Source organism: Spea bombifrons, chromosome 4 (assembly GCF_027358695.1).
Source record: "Spea bombifrons isolate aSpeBom1 chromosome 4, aSpeBom1.2.pri, whole genome shotgun sequence".
Taxonomy (NCBI): Eukaryota; Metazoa; Chordata; class Amphibia; order Anura; family Pelobatidae; genus Spea; species Spea bombifrons.
The window spans coordinates 1,174,157-1,194,879 of record NC_071090.1 but is presented as its reverse complement, the minus strand read 5'-3'; the positions used below and the strand labels follow the sequence as shown (position 1 = coordinate 1,194,879).

Below are 20,723 nucleotides of genomic sequence, written 5' to 3'. Positions count from 1 at the left end.
ATATCGGTATTAAAACCTTTCCGGTATTTAACTCTCGATCTGCCGCCTTTATTCACACGCAGGCTTTTCTGGGCCGGATTGCGATAAGAAATGCCGGACGTCGATGACGGATATTCAGTGTCTTCTGGACAAAGAGGGGGCGTCGGAACTGGTCATAGACGTTATCGTCAGCACCAAGAACGACCGCATATTCTCGGAGGGCATCCTTTTGGGGATCGCGTTACTTGAAGGTGGAAACACGCAGATACAGGTACGTAATGCCACGCTCCGAGCACCCCAGCTTCACTGGACTACACATCCCATGATGCTTAGCCAGCTATGCAGTAGGTGGGCTGCCAGAGACCACCCATGGTTATTATAATAACATTAATAAGCAAATGCATTCCCAAGTCCCTTCGAAGCATCCACTGTGGCCGTAGCCAATACGCTCGCTGCAGTTCAGCCCAAAACTCACTGCAAATAAATACAGTGGTTACAATGTATTTTATTATTATTATATATATATATTATTATTATTATTTATTTTATTGTGTATTTTATTATTTATTATTCTTATATATTCTATTATCATTATTTTATTATTATATATTTTAATATTATTATTTTATCTTTTATTATGTATTTTATTATTACTATTATTATTTATTTTATTATTATTATATTATTATTATTATTATCATTATTTTATTATTATATTTTATTATTATTATTATTTATTTTATTATTATAGATATATATTATTATTATATTTTATTATTATTATTATGTTTTTATTATGTATTTTATTATTATTATTATTATTTTTATTATTTATTTTATTTTGTTTGCAGAGTTCCTTTTACAATCAGCTGAACGAACAGAAAAAATCGGAGAAATTCTTTAAAGTTCTGTACGACCGCATGAAGTCCGCGCAGCAGGAAATCCGGGCGACGGTGACCGTCAGTACGGTGGACCTGGGGGCCAAGAAAAAGAACGACGATTACGATTCAGCGGTTCCCACGAAGAGAGGTAGAAATGACTTTTTACAGAACGGTCGGGCTCCCCCATAATTCAGCTCCGTACTGCGTTACTGCCGCTGGCAGAGATACAGAGGCGGTAATCACGTTTGTAAACTACAGCATATACCAGTAAATTGTTGACAGTTTGTTTTTTTCTTTTCTATCACGTTGTTTGAAATAATTAAGCCGCAGTCATTAGCCGGCAACGCGATTACAAAAAATAATTAAAATTGGATGGTGAAAGCCGGTGAGTGAAAATTGTGCTTTCGAGGTGATTGAATTTTTTCCAAGAAGCCAATTACATCGACGGGTTCGTTAAAAAAAAGGCATTTCTTCCTTGAATTTTCTGAAGCCGCTTCTTTAGGCGATGCGTTCGGGGGATTAGAAGATAGAAACACGAATTCCCGTTCAGTTATTATTGACGTTCATGTAGAAAAAGTCACAGCGCTGCGTCGCTCTGGAACACGGCTGTAAAGTGGATACATAATCCTGAACACATGACTGCGTGAAGGAGAAATTGTACCACAAGAGCTTGCAATCCACAGTCTGCTGTTCCCGATACAGAAATATGTTGAGATAATAATGTTCATCCAGAGTTTGGAGTGTTTGTAGTTATGGGTTCACTACGTGCCCCCAACTGTAGGATAAGCCTCTTGGTGGTAATGTTCCTCATGGTGTAGGGTAGGTCGCTTGGTGGTAATGTTCCTCATGGTGTAGGATAGGTCACTTGGTGGTAATGTTCCTCGTGGTGTAGGGTAGGTCACTTGGTGGTAATGTTCCTCTCATGGTGTAGGATAGGTTGCTTGGTGGTAATGTTCCTCATGGTGTAGGATAGGTCGCTTGGTGGTAATGTTCCTCATGGTGTAGGATAGGTCACTTGGTGGTAATGTTCCTCATGGTGTAGGGTAGGTCGCTTGGTGGTAATGTTCCTCATGGTGTAGGATAGGTTGCTTGGTGGTAATGTTCCTCATGATGTAGGATAGGTCACTTGGTGGTAATGTTCCTCATGGTGTAGGGTAGGTCGCTTGGTGGTAATGTTCCTCATGGTGTAGGATAGGTTGCTTGGTGGTAATGTTCCTCATGATGTAGGATAGGTCACTTGGTGGTAATGTTCCTCATGGTGTAGGGTAGGTCGCTTGGTGGTAATGTTCCTCATGGTGTAGGATAGGTCGCTTGGTGGTAATGTTCCTCATGGTGTAGGATAGGTCACTTGGTGGTAATGTTCCTCATGGTGTAGGATATGTCACTTGGTGGTAATGTTCCTCATGGTGTAGGATAGGTCGCTTGGTGGTAATGTTCCTCATGGTGTAGGATAGGTCGCTTGGTGGTAATGTTCCTCATGGTGTAGGATAGGTCGCTTGGTGGTAATGTTCCTCATGGTGTAGGATAGGTCGCTTGGTGGTAATGTTCCTCATAGTGTAGGGTAGGTCACTTGGTGGTAATGTTCCTCATGGTGTAGGATAGGTCACTTGGTGGTAATGTTCCTCATGGTGTAGGATAGGTCACTTGGTGGTAATGTTCCTCATGGTGTAGGGTAGGTCGCTTGGTGGTAATGTTCCTCATGGTGTAGGATAGGTCACTTGGTGGTAATGTTCCTCATGGTGTAGGGTAGGTCGCTTGGTGGTAATGTTCCTCATGGTGTCGGGTAGGTCGCTTGGTGGTAATGTTCCTCATGGTGTAGGGTAGGTCACTTGGTGGTAATGTTCCTCATGGTGTAGGATTGGTCGCTTGGTGGTAATGTTCCTCATGGTGTGGGGTAGGTCGCTTGGTGGTAATGTTCCTCATGGTGTCGGGTAGGTCGCTTGGTGGTAATGTTCCTCATGGTGTAGGGTAGGTCACTTGGTGGTAATGTTCCTCATGGTGTAGGATAGGTCGCTTGGTGGTAATGTTCCTCATGGTGTAGGATTGGTCGCTTGGTGGTAATGTTCCTCATGGTGTAGGATAGGTCACTTGGTGGTAATGTTCCTCATGGTGTAGGGTAGGTCACTTGGTGGTAATGTTCCTCATGGTGTAGGATTGGTCGCTTGGTGGTAATGTTCCTCATGGTGTAGGGTAGGTCGCTTGGTGGTAATGTTCCTCATGGTGTAGGGTAGGTCGCTTGGTGGTAATGTTCCTCATGGTGTAGGGTAGGTCGCTTGGTGGTAATGTTCCTCATGGTGTAGAAACGTTTCCCTCGATGCTCTCAAGGCTGTATGTCGGGTCTCGTGTCATTTTATGTTCTTGATTTTCAGCACGAGAGTCCCAGTTGCATCTGAAGGAAGGGATGAAGGGCCAGTTAGTCGAGGCATCGTCCGCCACATCTAAGGCTTACTGTGTGTATCGGAAGGAGATTGATCCAGACATAGACCTCATGGGGTCCGTGGCAGATAACATTGGAGGAGAAGACAAGGCTGCGGAGGAAGCCGCCATAATGAGTCCTGTTATCGCCATCATGCAGCCCATCCTGAGGTTCCTGCAGCTGCTCTGCGAAAACCACAACCTGGGTCTTCAGGTATCTCAGAGCATCCGGTTCCTCCAGAGCCCACACCAGGGATGTGACCGTCGGGGGGGGCGTGGGGTTCTGGGGGGGGGAGTTATCGGGCCATAAACCAACCCTGGTGCAGAGTGCTTCGCAACTAAAAACGCTTCTTTTTAAGACATTTTCCACAAAAGTAGCTTTTTACGTCTGGTGGGACTTAGTATGAAAACAGTGAAACTTTGTATCATCCCCAACACTCCATTTATCATTATTACTAAGCTTCTCTCCCTTTATTATGTTTATTATTTCATTGATTTCTTTTCTTTCTTTTTTAGAACTTTTTAAGGAACCAAAACAACAAAACGAATTATAATTTGGTGTGCGAGACGCTGCAGTTCCTGGACTGTATCTGCGGGAGCACGACGGGCGGCCTGGGGCTCCTGGGCCTTTATATCAACGAGAGGAACGTGGCGCTGGTGAACCAGACGCTGGAGAGTCTGACCGAATACTGCCAGGGGCCGTGCCACGAAAACCAGGTGATTATACGGGAACACGGAAAGGATCCAGACAGGGTGGCCACGCGTTTTCAGCTCTTATCTCTAAGACAGAATTAAACATTTCTGCGCCTGGCCCCGGAATGAACAAATACCGCGTGTTCTTTATGTTCCTAACCGTGTGATTTATTGGCCCCGCAGACGTGTATCGCTGCTCACGAGTCCAACGGGATCGACATCATTATTGCCCTGATCCTGAACGACATCAACCCGCTGGGCAGATACCGCATGGATCTGATACTTCAGCTCAAGGTGCGGCGGCGCATGTCCAAACGTAGAGCACTGCGTACCCACACCTTGCCGGCGCATGCTTTCCGCACTCACAAGAAAGGGTTAATCCAATGGGGGGGGTTAAACGCACGCAGGAATAAGGCGCACACGTGTACACGCCGCATCGTGCCGCCTGTTGGATCACGCGTGTTCCCCACTTTTTTTCTTGCAGAACAACGCGTCCAAACTGCTGCTGGCCATCATGGAGAGCCGGCACGACAGCGAGAACGCCGAACGCATCCTCTACAACATGCGCCCGGCAGAGCTGGTACGGGAAACAGACGGCGGGGCTGCCGACTTTCAGCGAAAATGGCGGAAAGCGCTGTTTATCTAATTATCTATTTATTCCCGCGGTCAGGTGGACGTCATAAAAGCTGCTTATAGCCAAGGGCTGGACACCGACCGCGACGACCATGGGTCCGACGAACAAGTGTCCCCGAGGGCCGTTGGCCATAACATTTATATCCTAGCGCACCAGGTAGGTCTGCTCTCCTTTTTATTAAAGTGGCGATTGGAACGGCTGAACGCCAGACCTCTGAGACAACCTGGAACCCCCCGGCAGATCGGCCCCATCCGGCCCCCGTCTAGTCGTCCATTTCTCCTGCTGTAAAGGCTCAAACCTTAATCAGTCGTTGGTCTCGTCTTAGATTCAGGAGCCGGATGTCTATCCCATGCATGTTTAATACCCTCACTGTATTACCCTCTACCACTTCTGCTGGGAGGCTGTTCCCCTTCCATTACATAAGTGACCCTATTGAAACTGTCCAATCAGCAGCCACATACACTTCTGTTTGGTTTGTTTGTGCGGAGTCTGCTTTTTTGGGGGAAAAACTTGTTTTTTTCTTCCCGGATGACTGCTTCCCTTTTTCGTTCTATTTCGATCCCCTCCGCAGACGGTATATTCTGGGGGCAGTCAGATGGGGGGGGTGAATTTTCATAATTTCTGCTCCTTTTCTACTCCTTTTTAGCCGCCGCGTATGTTGATTAGTTTTACCGGAAGCGAAAAATCTGTAAAGACATAAATATTAAGTACGGGGTCACCGATGGGGCCGTTCCAAGGGCTCGCTGTTAGCGCCAGCATGCGCGGCCAGGTCTCCAGGGTTATTTCATTAAAACGGACCTTTCACCCCCCCCAAAAAAAACTTAAAATAATCAATAGAGCGCAGAAAGTGCCAGGTTAACGTTTTTGAAGCGTTTTTAAAGACGTTTGTGATTTTATCCTCCCTGCCATGGTATATATAGAACGGTCACACCTGGTGCATGCTGGGAATATATCGGTAGAGAAAAAAATGCCCATGCGCGATGCCTGCGCCAGTTAAACAGATCCGTGGCTTTTATCATCATTTTCATAATAATTTTGCAGCAAAATCATAACAGCCCCCCCATCTTTCTTTTTCCTGATTGGCTGTGACTCGGGTTTAATTTTTAACCCTTTCAGAACACCCTGTCCACTTTAGTTTAATGGACAAAATGTGCTAAAATATATATATATATATAAATATCCCACCAAGGGGGAAGCGTTTCTGGGGTGCACGCACTCTCCGGAGCACTTCCTGACCGGATACGGTGCAAAGGGACCCCCCTCCTGCCAAATAACGCAGGAATAGCCAAGTGGTACCAACGCCCACGATTCCCAGCCGTGCATGGCGGCTGAGCGTGCTGGGAGTTGTATTCTCCAGGCTTTGTGATAAGGTAGAGGTTATATTTTGGGAGATGTTATCTCGTTTGCGTTGAACTCTCGCTGATCTCTAATAAATCTATTTGTTTGCTTCTCTCTTTTTTTTTTTAATGGTTTTGGCAAATACTTTAACCCCGTAACCCGGGAAACCAATGACACCAAATCCCTTCTGTTTATTTGTATTTCTTTTTACGGGGAGAGGAAAGTCCCCAACATTCAGAAAATGTTTGCTTCCTCCTCTGGCTTCCAGTTGGCGCGACATTACAAATCGCTTCAGCAGATGTTAAAGCCGGGGGCCGATCCGGAAGGAGGCGACGAGGCTCTGACGTATTACGCCAACCACACGGCGCAGATAGAGGTAAAATAATGAGCGGCGGGGACGATAATACCAAAAAACGTACAAATCACCCAAAATAACCAAAAAATACAATAAATTGTTCCGCAATACCCCGGGGCACCAGCGGGGGCAGCAGCGAGCTGTGTGCCGGACTCTTACCGGTGACCTCCCGTGGTTCAGACGCCGGTGTCCTGGTACAGATCTTCTGCCTATTACTACGGGGAATGTATTATTTTAACGGGCCAGAAACCCCTATTATTATTATTATTATTATTATTTATCGCCCCAAAATACCCAGAATTTGCCCCGAGATTCGTGTCCCGGGTTCCTTGACAAACAGAATTTTATACTTTGTATCCCGGGCCTCAGAATATCTAACAGGGCAATTCTGGTGCAAAGTGCTTAACATGGGGCAGTTAGCAGAGCATTCCATTAGTTGCTATGGTGACTGCACCGCCGTTAACGCTTTGCACTGTTTTTCTTTATTTGCCCCCTGTCGCTGTGCTTTTGGGGTAAAGGATAATCCGGATCTGCGCAGCTCAGGGACCCTTAAAGTATAAATGCCCCCATTTCTGTATCACACCCGGGGCATGAAAAGCTGCCCATCAGGGGGCAATTCTTTCGCTGCCCAAACCCACAGACAGCGGCTGTTTCATCTTTCAGATCGTCCGTCACGACCGGACGATGGAGCAGATCGTGTTCCCGGTGCCCAATATCTGCGAGTTCCTCACCAAGGAATCCATGTGCCGGGTTTTCAACACCACGGAGCGGGACGAGCAGGGCAGCAAAGTGAACCACTTCTTCCAGCAGACCGAGGACCTGTACAACGAGATGACCTGGCAGCACAAGATCCGAAGTAAGGAGATCCGCCGCCGGGGGGAGGTGGGAGTCTGGGGGACACTCATGGTGGGGTCTGGGGGTGAACCACTGTGGGGGGGTACCACGCTTTGTGAGTTTTAGATGAGCTCTGTTCCTTTGGACCAGTAAAGTGACCACTTGGAGTGTCAGCTCCTGGGGCGAGGGGGTGTATTTACTTACATGTGTTTTAATACCCTGGAGGAATAGCAGTTGCTATGGAAACTAAAGGAATGCGTCTGCCGTTGGTTTTGTGCCATTTCTTGGCTGAATCTCAAACGAAACGGGCCACCAGTTATTAAAAACCAGCCGCTGTCCGTCTGCTGGGTCCCGAGCCGTGCATGCGCAGCCAACTGCTGCTGTGATTCCCATTTAGTATTCTGGGTGCGGCCGGCGCTGGGTATCCAGGACGCGCGGGGGGGGCACACGTTGTACGTTTAACGCTCTCCTCTTGTCTCGCAGGTAACCCCGCTCTCTTCTGGTTCTCCCGTCACATCTCTCTCTGGGGGAGCATCTCGTTTAATTTGGCCGTTTTCATTAACCTGGCCGTGGCTCTTTTCTACCCGTTTGGAGACGACGGAGATGAAGGTTTTTTCTTTTCTAGTAACTTGATTGAGATATTGAATGTTTTTAATACCCTCACTGTATTACCCTCTACCACCTCTGCTGGGGGGCTGCTCCACTTATCAACCCCCCTCTCAGTAAAGCAAAAAACCTCCTTCCATTCCATTTTTTTGCCCCGTTACGTTAACGAATCGGCGTTCTGCGTTGATGAGAATCGGATCCGCTGTAAATAAATCTAGAATGTGGTTTATCCGCGAATCCATGTCCTTCGGTGGGTTCAGTATATCCGGTACCGGGCTTTGAACTATACATGTTCCCTTTTCTTCTTTCCGCAGGCACCCTGCCCCCGCTGCTCTCGGTTCTCCTCTGGGTCGCCGTCGCCGTCTGCACCGCCATCCTCTTCGTTTTACCCAAACCGTTCGGCATTCGCCCGTTCCTGGTGTCCGTCATGCTGCGATCCATTTACACCCTGGGTTTGGGGGCCACTCTCATCCTGCTGGGAGCTGCTAACGTGAGTGCAAACTGGGGTCCGGCGGTGCTGGGGTCCGGCGGTGCTGGGATCCGGCGGTGCTGGGGTCCGGTGATGTTGGGGTCCGGCGGTGCTGGGGTCCGGTGATGCTGGGGTCCGGCGGTGCTGGGATCTGGCGGTGCTGGGATCTGGTGGTGCTGGGATCTGGTGAATCTGGTGTCCGGCGGTGCTGGGAAACGGCGGTTCTGGGATCCGGCAGTGCTGGATCCGGCGGTGCTGGGGTCCGGCGGTGCTGGGGTCCGGCGGTGCTGGGGTCCGGTGGTAACCCAGCTCCGGGCGGCTCGATTACCGGCAGAACCGGTGCCGTTACCATAAACACGATTGTCTCGGTTGCCGAGCGACACGTTGAGCCGGACACGTTCGCGGGATACCCGGGCATTAAACCGTCAGAGCGGATCGGGGAGGAATTATTGCTGCTCTCAGATAAATGGATTTGGGGTTTGAAAGAACAATCGCTTTACTCGCCTGCGAAAATCCCAATTATCTGCTTCTTTATTGTGTGAAATCCGCGGAATTCTAAACGTATTCAATCAGTGCAACTAAAGGGGGTTACTTATTATAAGGCAGATCGGCCCTCTCCGGCCCCTGTATCCTGCTGTAACGACTCAAACCTTAATCAGCCATTGGTCTTAGATTCAGGAACCGTATGTCTATCCCATGCATGTTTAATCCCCTCACTGTATTACCCTCTACCACCTCTGCTGGGCGGCTGTTCCACTTATCTACCACCCTCTCAGTAAAGTTCCTTACATTGAACAAGGCTGAGTGTGAGCCCCCCGTGCACTCACAGCCGGTGTCTGCACAATATGAGCAGAAACGGCTGGCTCTAGGTCTTCAGGGGCCCCTTACGTACAATTGATAAAAAATGCTAAATAAAGAGCGGATTAAAATACCAACTTTCCGAGGTGTCTGCCCCCCACATCCTCCTTACACTAGGAGCCCGAAGCAGCTGCTTGTATGATAGCGTTACCCCAGTGCATACATGGAAAGACCTTCTGCCAGAGGTGGTAGGCTGGCGCCGCGGCCCCCGGTTGTAAAGCGCGTGCAGTTTTTCACGTTGTGTTTTTTCTCTTTTATTTAAAGCTCTGCAATAAAGTCGTGTTTTTGGTGAGTTTCGTTGGGAACCGCGGGACGTTTACGCGAGGTTACCGGGCGGTCGTCATGGATATGGCGTTCCTCTACCACGTGGTCTACGTCATCGTCTGCATGCTGGGGCTCTTCGTCCACGAGTTCTTCTACAGCTTCCTGGTGAGGACGCGCGCGTTAGGGGCCGATCCGCTAAACGGGTTACCCGCCCGGTGACCCGGATCCTTTCGCGCGTTAATATCTGCCCGGTGACCCGGATCCTTTCGCGCGTTAATACCTGCCCGGTGACCCGGATCCTTTCGCGGCTCCTCGGCCGCCCGCGCGTGTGTTTGCTGTGCGAGTGACCCGCGCATGTTCCTCCGCCAGCTCTTTGATTTGGTTTATCGGGAAGAGACCTTGCTGAACGTCATCAAAAGCGTGACGCGGAACGGCCGCTCCATCATCCTGACGGCGGTCCTGGCGCTCATCCTCGTCTACCTCTTCTCCATCATCGGCTTCCTGTTCCTCAAGGATGACTTCATCATGGAGGTGGACAGACTGAAGACGCCGGACCTCGGTAAGTGGAGGGGGGGCAGCTAGCACTCCCCCCCCGGCACTTGCACGGCCCTCGTGGGGAGGCGGCTCGACGCACAGGGAGGGACATACAAGTTACGCAAAGGGCTCGACCTCCGCCGCTTTATAACCGGCCGGCATTTAAATAATTAACCCGACCCCCCCCCCGAAAGCCTGGGTCTAAACAACCGAGTCACTGAGCTCCGCTTGAAAGCTCTGCAGAAGCCGCGTCACAGGAGCGGCTACATACCTCCCAACGTTTTAAATGCCCAAAGGGCCACTTTTGTTTAAGGGGTGTGGCCAGGGGCGGAGCTTTACCCAGACTTTGTGCCCTATTGTGGGTGGGGAATTTAGAAGAAGGGAGGGTCATCAGAGATTTGGTGCACACAGAGGGACTGTAGAAACTATACAGGGACACTTGGGAGGTATACCCGTAGGGTTTTGGATCTGCACATTGGGTTTATGGCAGGGAATTAGTAGATCTCTGCACTCAGATTTCCGGCTGTGAGTTGTGAGAGTGAATCGGATGTAAGCGTGTGCATGGCGTGTGTCCGGCAGTGAATGGGTTAATCCGCGGTGCGAGGAGTTTATTAATTCCAATAATCCCGCGAGAATCCCTCTGCCCGGCGGCGGCTCCAATAACACCGGCAGAAAGCCGAGTCTGTGAGACGTTGGCAGGAGCCTCACAAAAAATTGCCTGTTTACTGAGGAACGCGGCGACCGCGCAGGAACGGTGCAGAAAATGGCTTTCCACTCGCCCCAAAAACGGGGGGTTTACACCCAAAAAGGATTTAACGCTTTCAGAACCCAAATCGCCCTTAATGTGAGAGAAAAGGCGTTAAAAACCATAGAGTTTGGGAACCGAAAGGAATTCAGCCTATAGAGCCGATAAAAATGGGCAGAACGCTGAAAACCCCCATTATTAACCCCAAAATCGCTTGCAGAATCCGCCAGGGCAGATATTTGTTGCGCTTGTTTTTCTTGTTATCGCCCGTTGTTGGTTCGGCGGGCGTCATAAAGCGATCATGTGACTCTCGCCCCCCCCCTTAGGTAACTTCATGCCGCGAGGGTCTCTGGCGATGGTCAATGGCGCTTGTCACAAGGAAGACTGCTCGGCAACCGTCTCCATGCAGGGTGAGTGCGGGAATCACGCGAGGGTTTCGGGGGGGGGGGGTATTTATTCCTCCAATCAGATTAAAAATAGATTTTCAGAAATATTCTGCTGTTTTCTTTTACCCCAGTTGTAGTTTTTGCCCCCATAATATAAAGTTTTCAGGCAGCTGCATATCAGCCGTTTGTATGATTCTCGCTCTGTTATCTGACCCCCGATCTACTAAACACCCCGACTCCTTATCATACTGCCTGTGGGGAACAATAGAATGACTCGGTCTTAATCACCCAGTCAGACACTGTGACTAATGAAAGTCTATGGAGGAACGGACTTCATTAGCATCGCCATAAAGCATCAGGTCTAATTGGCTGAGCTTTAAGGGCTGTGTTGATCAGATGAGACCGGTGGCAGCCTGTGGCAGATCCAGCATCATCTGAGATAACTTCATGGGGAGGAATAATCCTTTTTGCAGTTTTTTTTCAGTGCAATGAATTTGGGGAGGGGGGGCGCAGCTTTAACCCTTTAAGTTCTAGAACTGACGTCTGAGATTCCACACGTGCCGCAGCATCTCTAGGGTTAATGCCGCCTTCCTCTCATCCCCTGTTGCCCCGCTGCCCCCGCCCGGCATTAATGTTTTCCTTTCGCCGGAGGAATAAACAAGATCATCTGACCGGCATTTAAATGGCGCGGGGCAAACAAGGATCCCTCTCTGGGGCCCGGTGCGTGCGCGGACTACTCCAGTCACCGTAGGATCAGCCGCCTTCTCACGATGAGAGGCCTCAGATGACTCGGCATGTGACTTCGCCGAGGGGGATTATGTGAAACGCCAAGCAGCCGAGCAGTAACCCCTTCCTGCCCGCCGACCGCCCAGCGCGTTCCGGGGGCCCCACAAATACCCCAATTATTACAAAAAATGGATTTTGTTCTTTTTTTTATTTTTAAGCTCAGAATAAATCTGAATTCAGAGGATTTTAGGATTTTACACACAGAGCCTTTAAAAGTCCCTCTGAGGTGACTCCGCGCCCAGCGATCTCCCTCACGGGGGGGCCAGACGGGGGGCCGGGTGTTTATTACTCTGTAGAAGCCCCCAGCAGAGAAATCCAAACCGCGGAGACGATCCCAGCCGCCACTTAATTATAGAGCCGAGCGATTCGCTTTATATTTTATATCAGGAGCCGGATGTCTATCCCATGCATGTTTAATACCCTCACTGTATTACCCTCTACCACCTCTGCTGGGAGGCTTTTCCACTTGTCTACCAAAAGTAAAAAAAAATTAAAAAAAGGACACTGATTTGCCAATGTTTCACGTTAAAGAGCTATAGTCTGTATGCGTGTGTCGGGGGTCGGTGTGCACTGATTGGCTGGTTCGGTAGGTCCCCATTGGATGTTGGGAGTTGTAGTTTATCTAGAACTGTATCGCATTTAGCGGATCGGTCACGTTTATTATCTCCTGCTGACCAATCAGATTGTTGTTATTTATTTATATGGCGCCATCATGGCTCCTCGGAGACGATGGTTTATCTCGGCCCCCGGCTCGCTGTGTTTAATAAATGAAATGTTTTTGTAGGAATTTTTTATTCTTAATCCGCAGTTTTTTGTTTTTTTCTCAGGTGACGGCACCGAGGCGGATGGAATAGAGCGCGCGTGCGACACGCTGCTGATGTGCATCGTAACCGTGCTGAACCAGGGTCTGCGAAACGGCGGCGGGGTGGGCGACGTCCTCCGGAAACCTTCCAAGGATGTAAGTGTCCGTTCCTGCTAATTAATTGCCCCAGGGGTCTCCTTGTAGTTGCCCCCTCAGTCCTCATGGTGCGGGGGAATCCTTAAAGGCTTTAAAAAGGGATCTCCCAAAAATCTACTAAACCCCCGACTCCTAATCATACTGCCTGTGGGGGACAATAGAATGGCTCAGTCTTAATCACCCAGCTGGACTCTCTGACTAATGAAAGTCTATGGAGGAACGGACTTCATTAGCATTGCCATAAAGCATCAGCTCAGTGTGGGGTTTGAGCCGGGAAAGTCACCCCAAATATCACATGACTGACAGCAGCGGCGGCTCCGGGTCTGCGGATAGAGGGGGGTTATTGGGGTAAGATGAGAAGTATCTGCCGTGTTTCCGGTATCCGGGGTATCAGTCCCGTGGCGGGGTGTTTGTGACCCGCGATGTATTTCAGGAGCCGCTGTTTGCCGCCCGCGTCGTCTACGATCTCCTCTTCTATTTCATCGTCATCATTATTGTGCTGAACCTGATTTTCGGGGTGATTATCGACACCTTCGCCGATCTCAGGAGCGAAAAGCAAAAGAAAGAGGAGATCCTGAAGACGACGTGTTTCATCTGCGGTGAGGATTCCGTAAAGAGACCCCCCTATAGAGACCCCCTATACAGACCCCCTATACAGACCCCCTATAGAGACCCCCTATAGAGACCCCAGCGTTCCCCGCGTACTCCTGGTGTCTTTAGAAAGGGTATTTCTGTTATAGAGGGGGGCTATGTGTTTTGTGGGGGTTATGTGTGTTATAGGGGGGCTATGTGTTATGGGGGGTTATGTGTGTTATAGAGGGGGGTATGTGTGTTGTAGAGGGGGGTATGTGTTAATAGATGGGGTATATGTGTTGTGTTAATAGAGGGGGGCTATGTGTTATGGGGGGTTATGTGTTAATAGAGGGAGGCTATGTGTTATGTGAGTTATAGAGGGGGGGGCTATGTGTTATAGAGGGAGGTATTTCTGCTGTATAGCGAGGGGGCCTTTAACCCCCCCCCCGTTCAAAGATATCGCGCATGAAGTGCAGAGATCTCTCCTTTTAGCCAATAGATGAGCCGGCGATTCATTAACTGGAATCAGCAGAATGTTCCTTGATCAGTGGCGACTCTAGAAACAATATATAGGGGGGGCACACAAGATACCACAGTCAAACTGGGGGGGCATTAATAATTTCCACCATTAAATGATACCACTGAAAAAACACACACACACACACATATATATATATATATATATATATATATATATAGCCAAAAGTAATGTGCTATGGAATGATACTTTTGTTATTGGACAATACAATACTTGATCATTCAACATTGGAAGCCTGAAGCCACAATTTAGTACGACTAATCCTTGAAATCCTTTAAACAACACAATACCTTAACTTTTGCACTAAATGATTTCAGGGCCTAATATTAGATCCTGCTGCTGATATATATATAAATATATACATAAATATTAGACCCTGCTGCCCATATATATTAATATTAGCCCCAGTTGCCGATATATATTAATATTAGTCCCTGCTGACGATATATATATATATATATATATATATATAAATATTAGACCCTGCTGCCGATAGCAGGTATAGATCAACACATTAACACACAAACCCAGCTTTGCATGTATAGATCAATTTAAATTCACTTGTGATCTCAGCACTGAAGGTATATATCAAATAAACAGAATCAGACATATAAATCCTGTATTTGCAGGTATACAATAATAATATATGAAACGTAGCATCGCAGGTATAGATCAAATAAATACATGGAAACAGCATTGCAGGTATTAATCAACTGAACAAGACATACAAACCCTGTATTTGCAGGTATACATAAATAATGTATGGAAACATAGCATAGCAGATATGGATCTACAGAATAACACAGAAACCCAGCTTTGCAGGTACAGATCAATTGGAATTCACATAAAAACACAGCATTAAAGGTATATTTAAAACCCCCTAAATTACAGGCATAGATCACAGGTTGCACACCCCAAAGCAAGCCCTGGCATCCATGCTGTCCACATAGAACCTGGCCAGCACCCAGATAACACACATACGATTTGCCATCTTTGTCCCATATACACCCGGCCTGTGCCATCTCGGTCCCCAAGGCTCTAATATCCTGCTAGTGCCATCTTTGCCCTTCCACAATTATACATCTATGATACACACAAACACATTAACTCATGCTCTCCCTCATTCAGACAATTCATCCACACATTAACTCATGCTCTCCCTCATTCAGACAATTCATCCATTTTAAGAAACTACGCCCCTTGGAGCTTCAAATGAGGGGCTACACGTATTTCTAGGACAAAAGTTGAGTGCACAAATAAAGATGGAATATGTCTCTTTGGCTAGAAAATATGTTTTTTCTATCCATAGCGACATGTTCATTTGTGTCTAGCGCACTCCATGTTTGTACTAGAAACACATACAGCCCCTCATTTGATGCGCCAAAGTGTGTAGTTCTTGCAAATGTGTACTTTTTGTGCCATAATTTAACTTCCTACATGAGCAGTAATGCCACGTCAAGGCTTCAACCCTAATTACTGATCATTCACACGCCTTTCATATCTCCATTCACTCGCAGAAGCACACACCATACTTTCCATACATTCACTCACATAAGCACAAACACCATTCTTTCCCCTTACAATCCCAAAGAAATGATGGTAAAGGGAGAAAAAAAATCACTTTTACAGCAAAAATAAGTTTTGCAGTAAAAATGCAAGGCGCTCCAGGGATAAGATGGTTACTCACGTACCACACAGGCTAAATGGCTGATTTTAATAATATTTGCAGTTCATCAGGATTTCAAAAATTGCCTCCCTCTACCGTTGGCTAAATTTAACCCCATGATCAAAGGGATCATGGGATTAAAAATTAGTATCGGCCATTTTTAAAAAGGGAATGTGACTTTTTATAGCTATATGATCGCTGTGGTAACATTGCCTATCACAGTGATCATTTAGCTAGAATACTTAAACTTTTTAATTTTTTTTAAAGTTTAACTACTTTATGTTTAAATCTTTTGTTTACATTTTTTTAACGTAATTTTTTAAAATTATTTTACAAGCTATATATCGTTGGAAAGGTGAGATAATTACCTTTCCAACGGTATATGTTGGGGGTATGTAGCTGCTTAGATGCCTGAGATACAGGCATCTAAGCAGCATGCCCCCATACCTCTTTAACTGACAATTGTCAGTTATTAATAAAGTTGCGCGGTGACGTCATCGCGTCATTACGCGCGACGTCACCGGCCGGATCGGGTGGCCCCGGTGATGCCCTTCAGTGTGAGGGGCAGATCGCCGGGGCAGGTGGTGATGGAGGTCCACAGACCTCCATCAAGGTAAGATAGTGCTAGCGACGGCATGGTGCCGTCGTTAGCACCCGACTGTGACTGCTAGCGACGGCACCATGCCGTTGTTAGCAGTCAAGGGGACTGTCCTGGGTGGCTCCAATTTCGGCGGGGGGGCAACAGGGGGGGCAAGGAATATCCTAGGGGGGGCAATTGCCCCCCCTTGCCCCCCTGTAGCGACGCCACTGTCCTTGATACATCGTAACGTCTCGTCGGCGGGTCGGCGGATCGTGCCGCCTCCTGCCACGTTTATATAAAAGTCTCTGTGTTTCCCTTCGGCGGTGTCAGGGCTGGAGAGAGATAAGTTTGACAATAAGACGGTGTCGTTCGAGGAGCACATCCAGGCCGAGCACTGCATGTGGCACTACCTGTACTTCATCGTCCTGGTCAAGGTGAAAGATCCCACCGAGTACACGGGGCCCGAGAGCTTCGTGGCCAAGATGATAGCAGTAAGTCTCCCGAGAAAACGTTCAAAGCAGACAAACCACAAGAATTGGGGCTTCACGTTTCTTGCCTGTTACAATAATAGCAGTAATGAGTACTCTGGATGTGGGATCCGCTACCCGGCAGATCTCCAGATCTAGTGGATCATCTCATTAGTTTTGCTGCCTTCACTGCATGTTATATACATTTATGCAACTTTGTTACCATTTACTGCCCCTGTAACAGAGGCTGAGATGGGATGGAAGGACGTTTTACTGAGAGGGTGGTAGATAAGTGGAGCAGCCTCCCAGCAGAAGTGGTAGAGGGTAATACAGTGAGGGGATTAAACACGCATGGGACAGACATACGGCTCCTGAATCTAAGACGAGACCAACGACTGATTAAGGTTTGAGTCATTACAGCGGGAGAAACGGGCGACTAGATGGGGGCCGTCGGGGGGCCGATCTGCCGGCAGGTCCTGGGTTTCCGGCCGCCGATCTCTCCGTCTGCGTCGAGGGACCCGGCTAAACCTTCCTGTTCCTCGGCGTGACGCTGTGGGTCGGATGAAGTAATATTTGCCGTGTATTTCTGTCGCTCGGCGTGTAGGAGGCGGCGGCTCGCGGGTCTGATGTGATATCTGCCCCCCCCGGCCCCCCCGGGTTCTGAGTCATTCGTTTCTCAGACGTTATTGTATAAAAATAGTTGGGATTTGCAGAAAAACTGATTTTTTTCCTCCATAATTTCTTTGTAGCGCTGCTTAGCGGACGGGGCATTAATTATCCTTTTGGGGGCCGCTGGGGGCCGATCTGCAGGCGACTTCTGGGCATCCGTAGCGGATTCCAATTAATGATAATAATTCCGTAGCTCCGTCCATCCGCGAAAACCAAAATAGCTTCATTTAAATAAATCATTCGTGGCGTCTGTCAATCAAGTAGTATTTAGTAATGATTGACAGCTCAGTGTATCCAGGATGTTGGGGGGGGGATTAAGTGGCGAATCAGAGACTTTTAGGATATTAAAGGGGAGAAGATGTCTCGGTGACCCGGAGCTGGAGCGGGGGCTGGATCCGGAGCGGGGGGCTGGATCCGGAGCTGGAGGGGCTGGAGCTGGAGCGGGGGGCTGGATCCGGAGCTGGAGCGGGGGCTGGATCCGGAGCTGGAGCGGGGGCTGGATCCGGAGCTGGAGCGGGGGCTGGATCCGGAGCGGGGGGCTGGATCCGGAGCTGGAGGGGCTGGAGCTGGAGCGGGGGCTGGATCCGGAGCTGGAGCGGGGGCTGGATCCGGAGCTGGAGCGGGGGCTGGATCCGGAGCTGGAGCGGGGGCTGGATCCGGAGCGGGGGCTGGATCCGGAGCGGGGGGCTGGATCCGGAGCTGGAGCGTGTTATCGTTCAGTAGAGAAGTTTATTGATGAACTTTCACCAGTTTGGCCCCCTCTGTGGCGTTCGGCCCCCTCGGTGGCGCGGCTCCAGCTTGGCTCCTCTCGCTGTAAACTCCAGATGCGTCTCACGTCTGCTTCGCGAAAACCGATTCAAACTCTTTACATCAACAGCGGCTGCGTCTGCCTTCGCGAGACCCCCGGGCCCCAAACCGCCTGCTGCCATCTCCCCGATGCAAAGGGTTAAGGGACGTAGCTGCGGGCCGTAGATTGCAAGCTCTTGGGAGTAAAACCCAAACCTCCCCCCAAATAACTCTGAAAATGACCTTAAAGCACAGAAAAGAGTCAAACCTTAATCAGTCGTTGGTCTCGTCTTAGATTCAGGAGCCGTATGTCTATCCCATGCATGTTTAATCCCCTCACTGTATTACCCTCTACCACTTCTGCTGGGAGGCTGTTCCACTTATCTACCACCCTCTCAGTAAAGTAAAACTTCCCTCCATTCCACCCTCCTGCCCTTTGTTAGATCCCTTTATGTATCATTAATTTATTGAGACGTTTTTCTGAATGAATCACGAGAAAAAGCCGGTTCCCCCCCCCCCCCGGGGCTCTCCAGGTGACCTCGACTCCCATCATCCGAGGGCCGCGCACCTTCAGACCCGGCTTGTCTCCAGACCATCTCTTCCAGGCGTTTCTTCTCTCGCCGTAGGATAAGAACCTGGACTGGTTCCCCCGGATGCGCGCCATGTCGCTGGTCAGCAGCGAGAGCGAGACGGAGCAGAACGAGATCCGGAACCTGCAGGAGAAGCTGGAGTCCACCATGGGACTGGTGAAGCAGCTGTCGGGGCAGCTGGCGGAGCTGAAAGAGCAGGTGAGGGCAAGGACTTGGGATTCACCGGCGCGCTGCAGCCCCCCCTCTCCGCGGTTTAAGTCGCTTTGCGGCGGCCCCTTTGCTTTATGGCGGCATACTGCCATCCTTGGCCCCTCAGTGTAAGTCGTTGTGCGGCGGCCCCCCGCTCTTTGGTTTATTTTTGCCAGCCCCCCGCTCTTTGGCTCATGTCACCGGCCCCCCGCTCTTCGGTTTATGTTGTTGCCGGCCCCTCGCTCCGCATGTCGTTAGTTTTTTAATTCATTGGCCGCTGGAGCCAACATCGCTGGAGATATCACAGAAATCCGCGTTCCAGCAAATAACCCGCCGGCCACTAACCACGTGTTTGTGACGCCGCGTCCTCCGCGCTCCGTGTCCCCCGCCGGTACGATCCATGTTCCCTGCCGGTGCAGTCCGTGTCCTCCGTCCGTCCGCGGCCCGTGTTCTCTGTGTCCTCAAACCCGGCTTTCACCTCTCGTTGTACTTTTTTGTTAAATAATCGTTAAACGTGGAGGATTTTCCTTTTTTTTGTGTTCTAGATGACAGAACAAAGGAAGAACAAGCAGAGACTGGGATTCCTCGGATCCACCACAACCCACATGAACCATCACATGCCTGCGCACTGACACCGCGGCCCCCGGGAGCCGGCCCCCGGCCCTTATCGCTCTGGGAATTAACGGACCACGTTGGGAAGCGGTCCTGCCGGGACATTAAACATTGGATCGGTTTGAGAGACCCGCGCCTGCGCCGAGCTGTGAGACTTAAAAAAAGAGGGTTTCTGGCCTCAAAAAAGACCTATAAAAAGTAAAAACCGGTTTTCTTCATTCCTTCACCCAAAATATTCCTCTCGTTGTTCTACCGGTTTCTGCGCTCATTTGATACAAAACTGGACGAGCGGCTCCGATTGGGGCCGATTAGGGCCGCAAGCTAAGACTGGAAACCGATTCACCAAGTGCCTGACGCTCGTATTGTTACATCTTGTATTAAAAGGGTTTATTTTGGTGCCGTTTCTACAGAAAAAAAAGATAAAAAGAAAGTATTGTTTTTGTTACAATTTTCAGAACTGGATCCTCTTTGTAATCATCAATTTGTAGCTAATTTAGAAATATTTTTTCTGAACTTCTAAATACTGGAAAGAAGGTGGAAACCACCCCAAAAAATGAATAAATAAAATTATTAACAAAAAAAAAGTAAAATAACCAGCGGGGGAGGGGCGGCTGCTGTTACGGGAGAAGAAACTGGAAAATGTATCCGGCGCGGTTAGGATTTGATGAATTTCTGAATTGTCTGGAATTTATTCTTTTACAATAAAATTACTTTTTTTTTTAAATTTAGGGAGAAAACTGGACATTTTTATATAAGAAAAGGGAAATAAATAAAAAAACCTTTCTATTTTATGCATACGGCTGATGGGAGTCCTTATTCTTTTGCGGGGCGACTAATACTTGCTGGGGGGGGGCGTTATCGCCTAATATCCAGAGCTTTTTAAGTTAATAAACTTTGCTTCTCAGAGATGTTTAAAACGCGGCTCCCTGATCACGAAATCCGTATGAATTTTTTTTTTTTTATTCCGTGGATTGGGGTCGATGGGACGCTTCCCGAGACATCGTCACGCAGTTGCAAAGGTTAGTCTCGTTCGCCTGCTGGAGGTTCCTGTCCCAACTACTCTCAGGCAGCCAAGCATTAATGAATATAACCAAAATGGAACCACGCATGGAGGGACGCGGCCCCCGACATACTTTACACGTAGTAGGTAGAGGTGCCCTGGGGACCCCCAAACATTCCTAAATAAGCCGGGGGGGCGCATCTTCCGGCACCGAAGTCCTTTTGTGACATTTTAAAAACCACGGATGGCTGAATGACGTGAAAACTTCCAAGAAATCCAATCCTGGGACCCCTCTTCCACGAGTCAATCACCGAGCGA

At 48.8% G+C, this 20,723-nt stretch overlaps 2 protein-coding genes across 2 annotated transcripts in view; one reads left to right on the top strand and one right to left on the bottom strand.

Annotated features, from left to right (window-relative positions):
• Positions 1 to 19,998, top strand: part of ITPR2 (inositol 1,4,5-trisphosphate receptor type 2) — a 70,888-nt gene extending 50,890 nt beyond the window's left edge. The window contains exons 39-57 of the mRNA XM_053464419.1: positions 63 to 250; positions 831 to 1,008; positions 3,230 to 3,489; positions 3,792 to 3,992; positions 4,152 to 4,262; positions 4,453 to 4,548; positions 4,639 to 4,758; positions 6,209 to 6,316; positions 6,959 to 7,151; positions 7,613 to 7,738; positions 8,050 to 8,225; positions 9,327 to 9,491; positions 9,696 to 9,885; positions 10,932 to 11,015; positions 12,605 to 12,735; positions 13,169 to 13,334; positions 16,423 to 16,583; positions 18,641 to 18,802; positions 19,339 to 19,998. Of these exons, the coding sequence (XP_053320394.1) occupies positions 63 to 250; positions 831 to 1,008; positions 3,230 to 3,489; positions 3,792 to 3,992; positions 4,152 to 4,262; positions 4,453 to 4,548; positions 4,639 to 4,758; positions 6,209 to 6,316; positions 6,959 to 7,151; positions 7,613 to 7,738; positions 8,050 to 8,225; positions 9,327 to 9,491; positions 9,696 to 9,885; positions 10,932 to 11,015; positions 12,605 to 12,735; positions 13,169 to 13,334; positions 16,423 to 16,583; positions 18,641 to 18,802; positions 19,339 to 19,425 (2,903 nt within the window). The 3' untranslated portion in view covers positions 19,426 to 19,998. The remainder of the gene's footprint in view (positions 1 to 62; positions 251 to 830; positions 1,009 to 3,229; positions 3,490 to 3,791; positions 3,993 to 4,151; positions 4,263 to 4,452; positions 4,549 to 4,638; positions 4,759 to 6,208; positions 6,317 to 6,958; positions 7,152 to 7,612; positions 7,739 to 8,049; positions 8,226 to 9,326; positions 9,492 to 9,695; positions 9,886 to 10,931; positions 11,016 to 12,604; positions 12,736 to 13,168; positions 13,335 to 16,422; positions 16,584 to 18,640; positions 18,803 to 19,338) is intronic.
• The window catches only part of ETFRF1 (electron transfer flavoprotein regulatory factor 1), a 203,325-nt gene that overhangs the window by 77,951 nt on the left and 104,651 nt on the right, over positions 1 to 20,723 (bottom strand). The gene's annotated exons all lie outside the window — the stretch shown is intronic.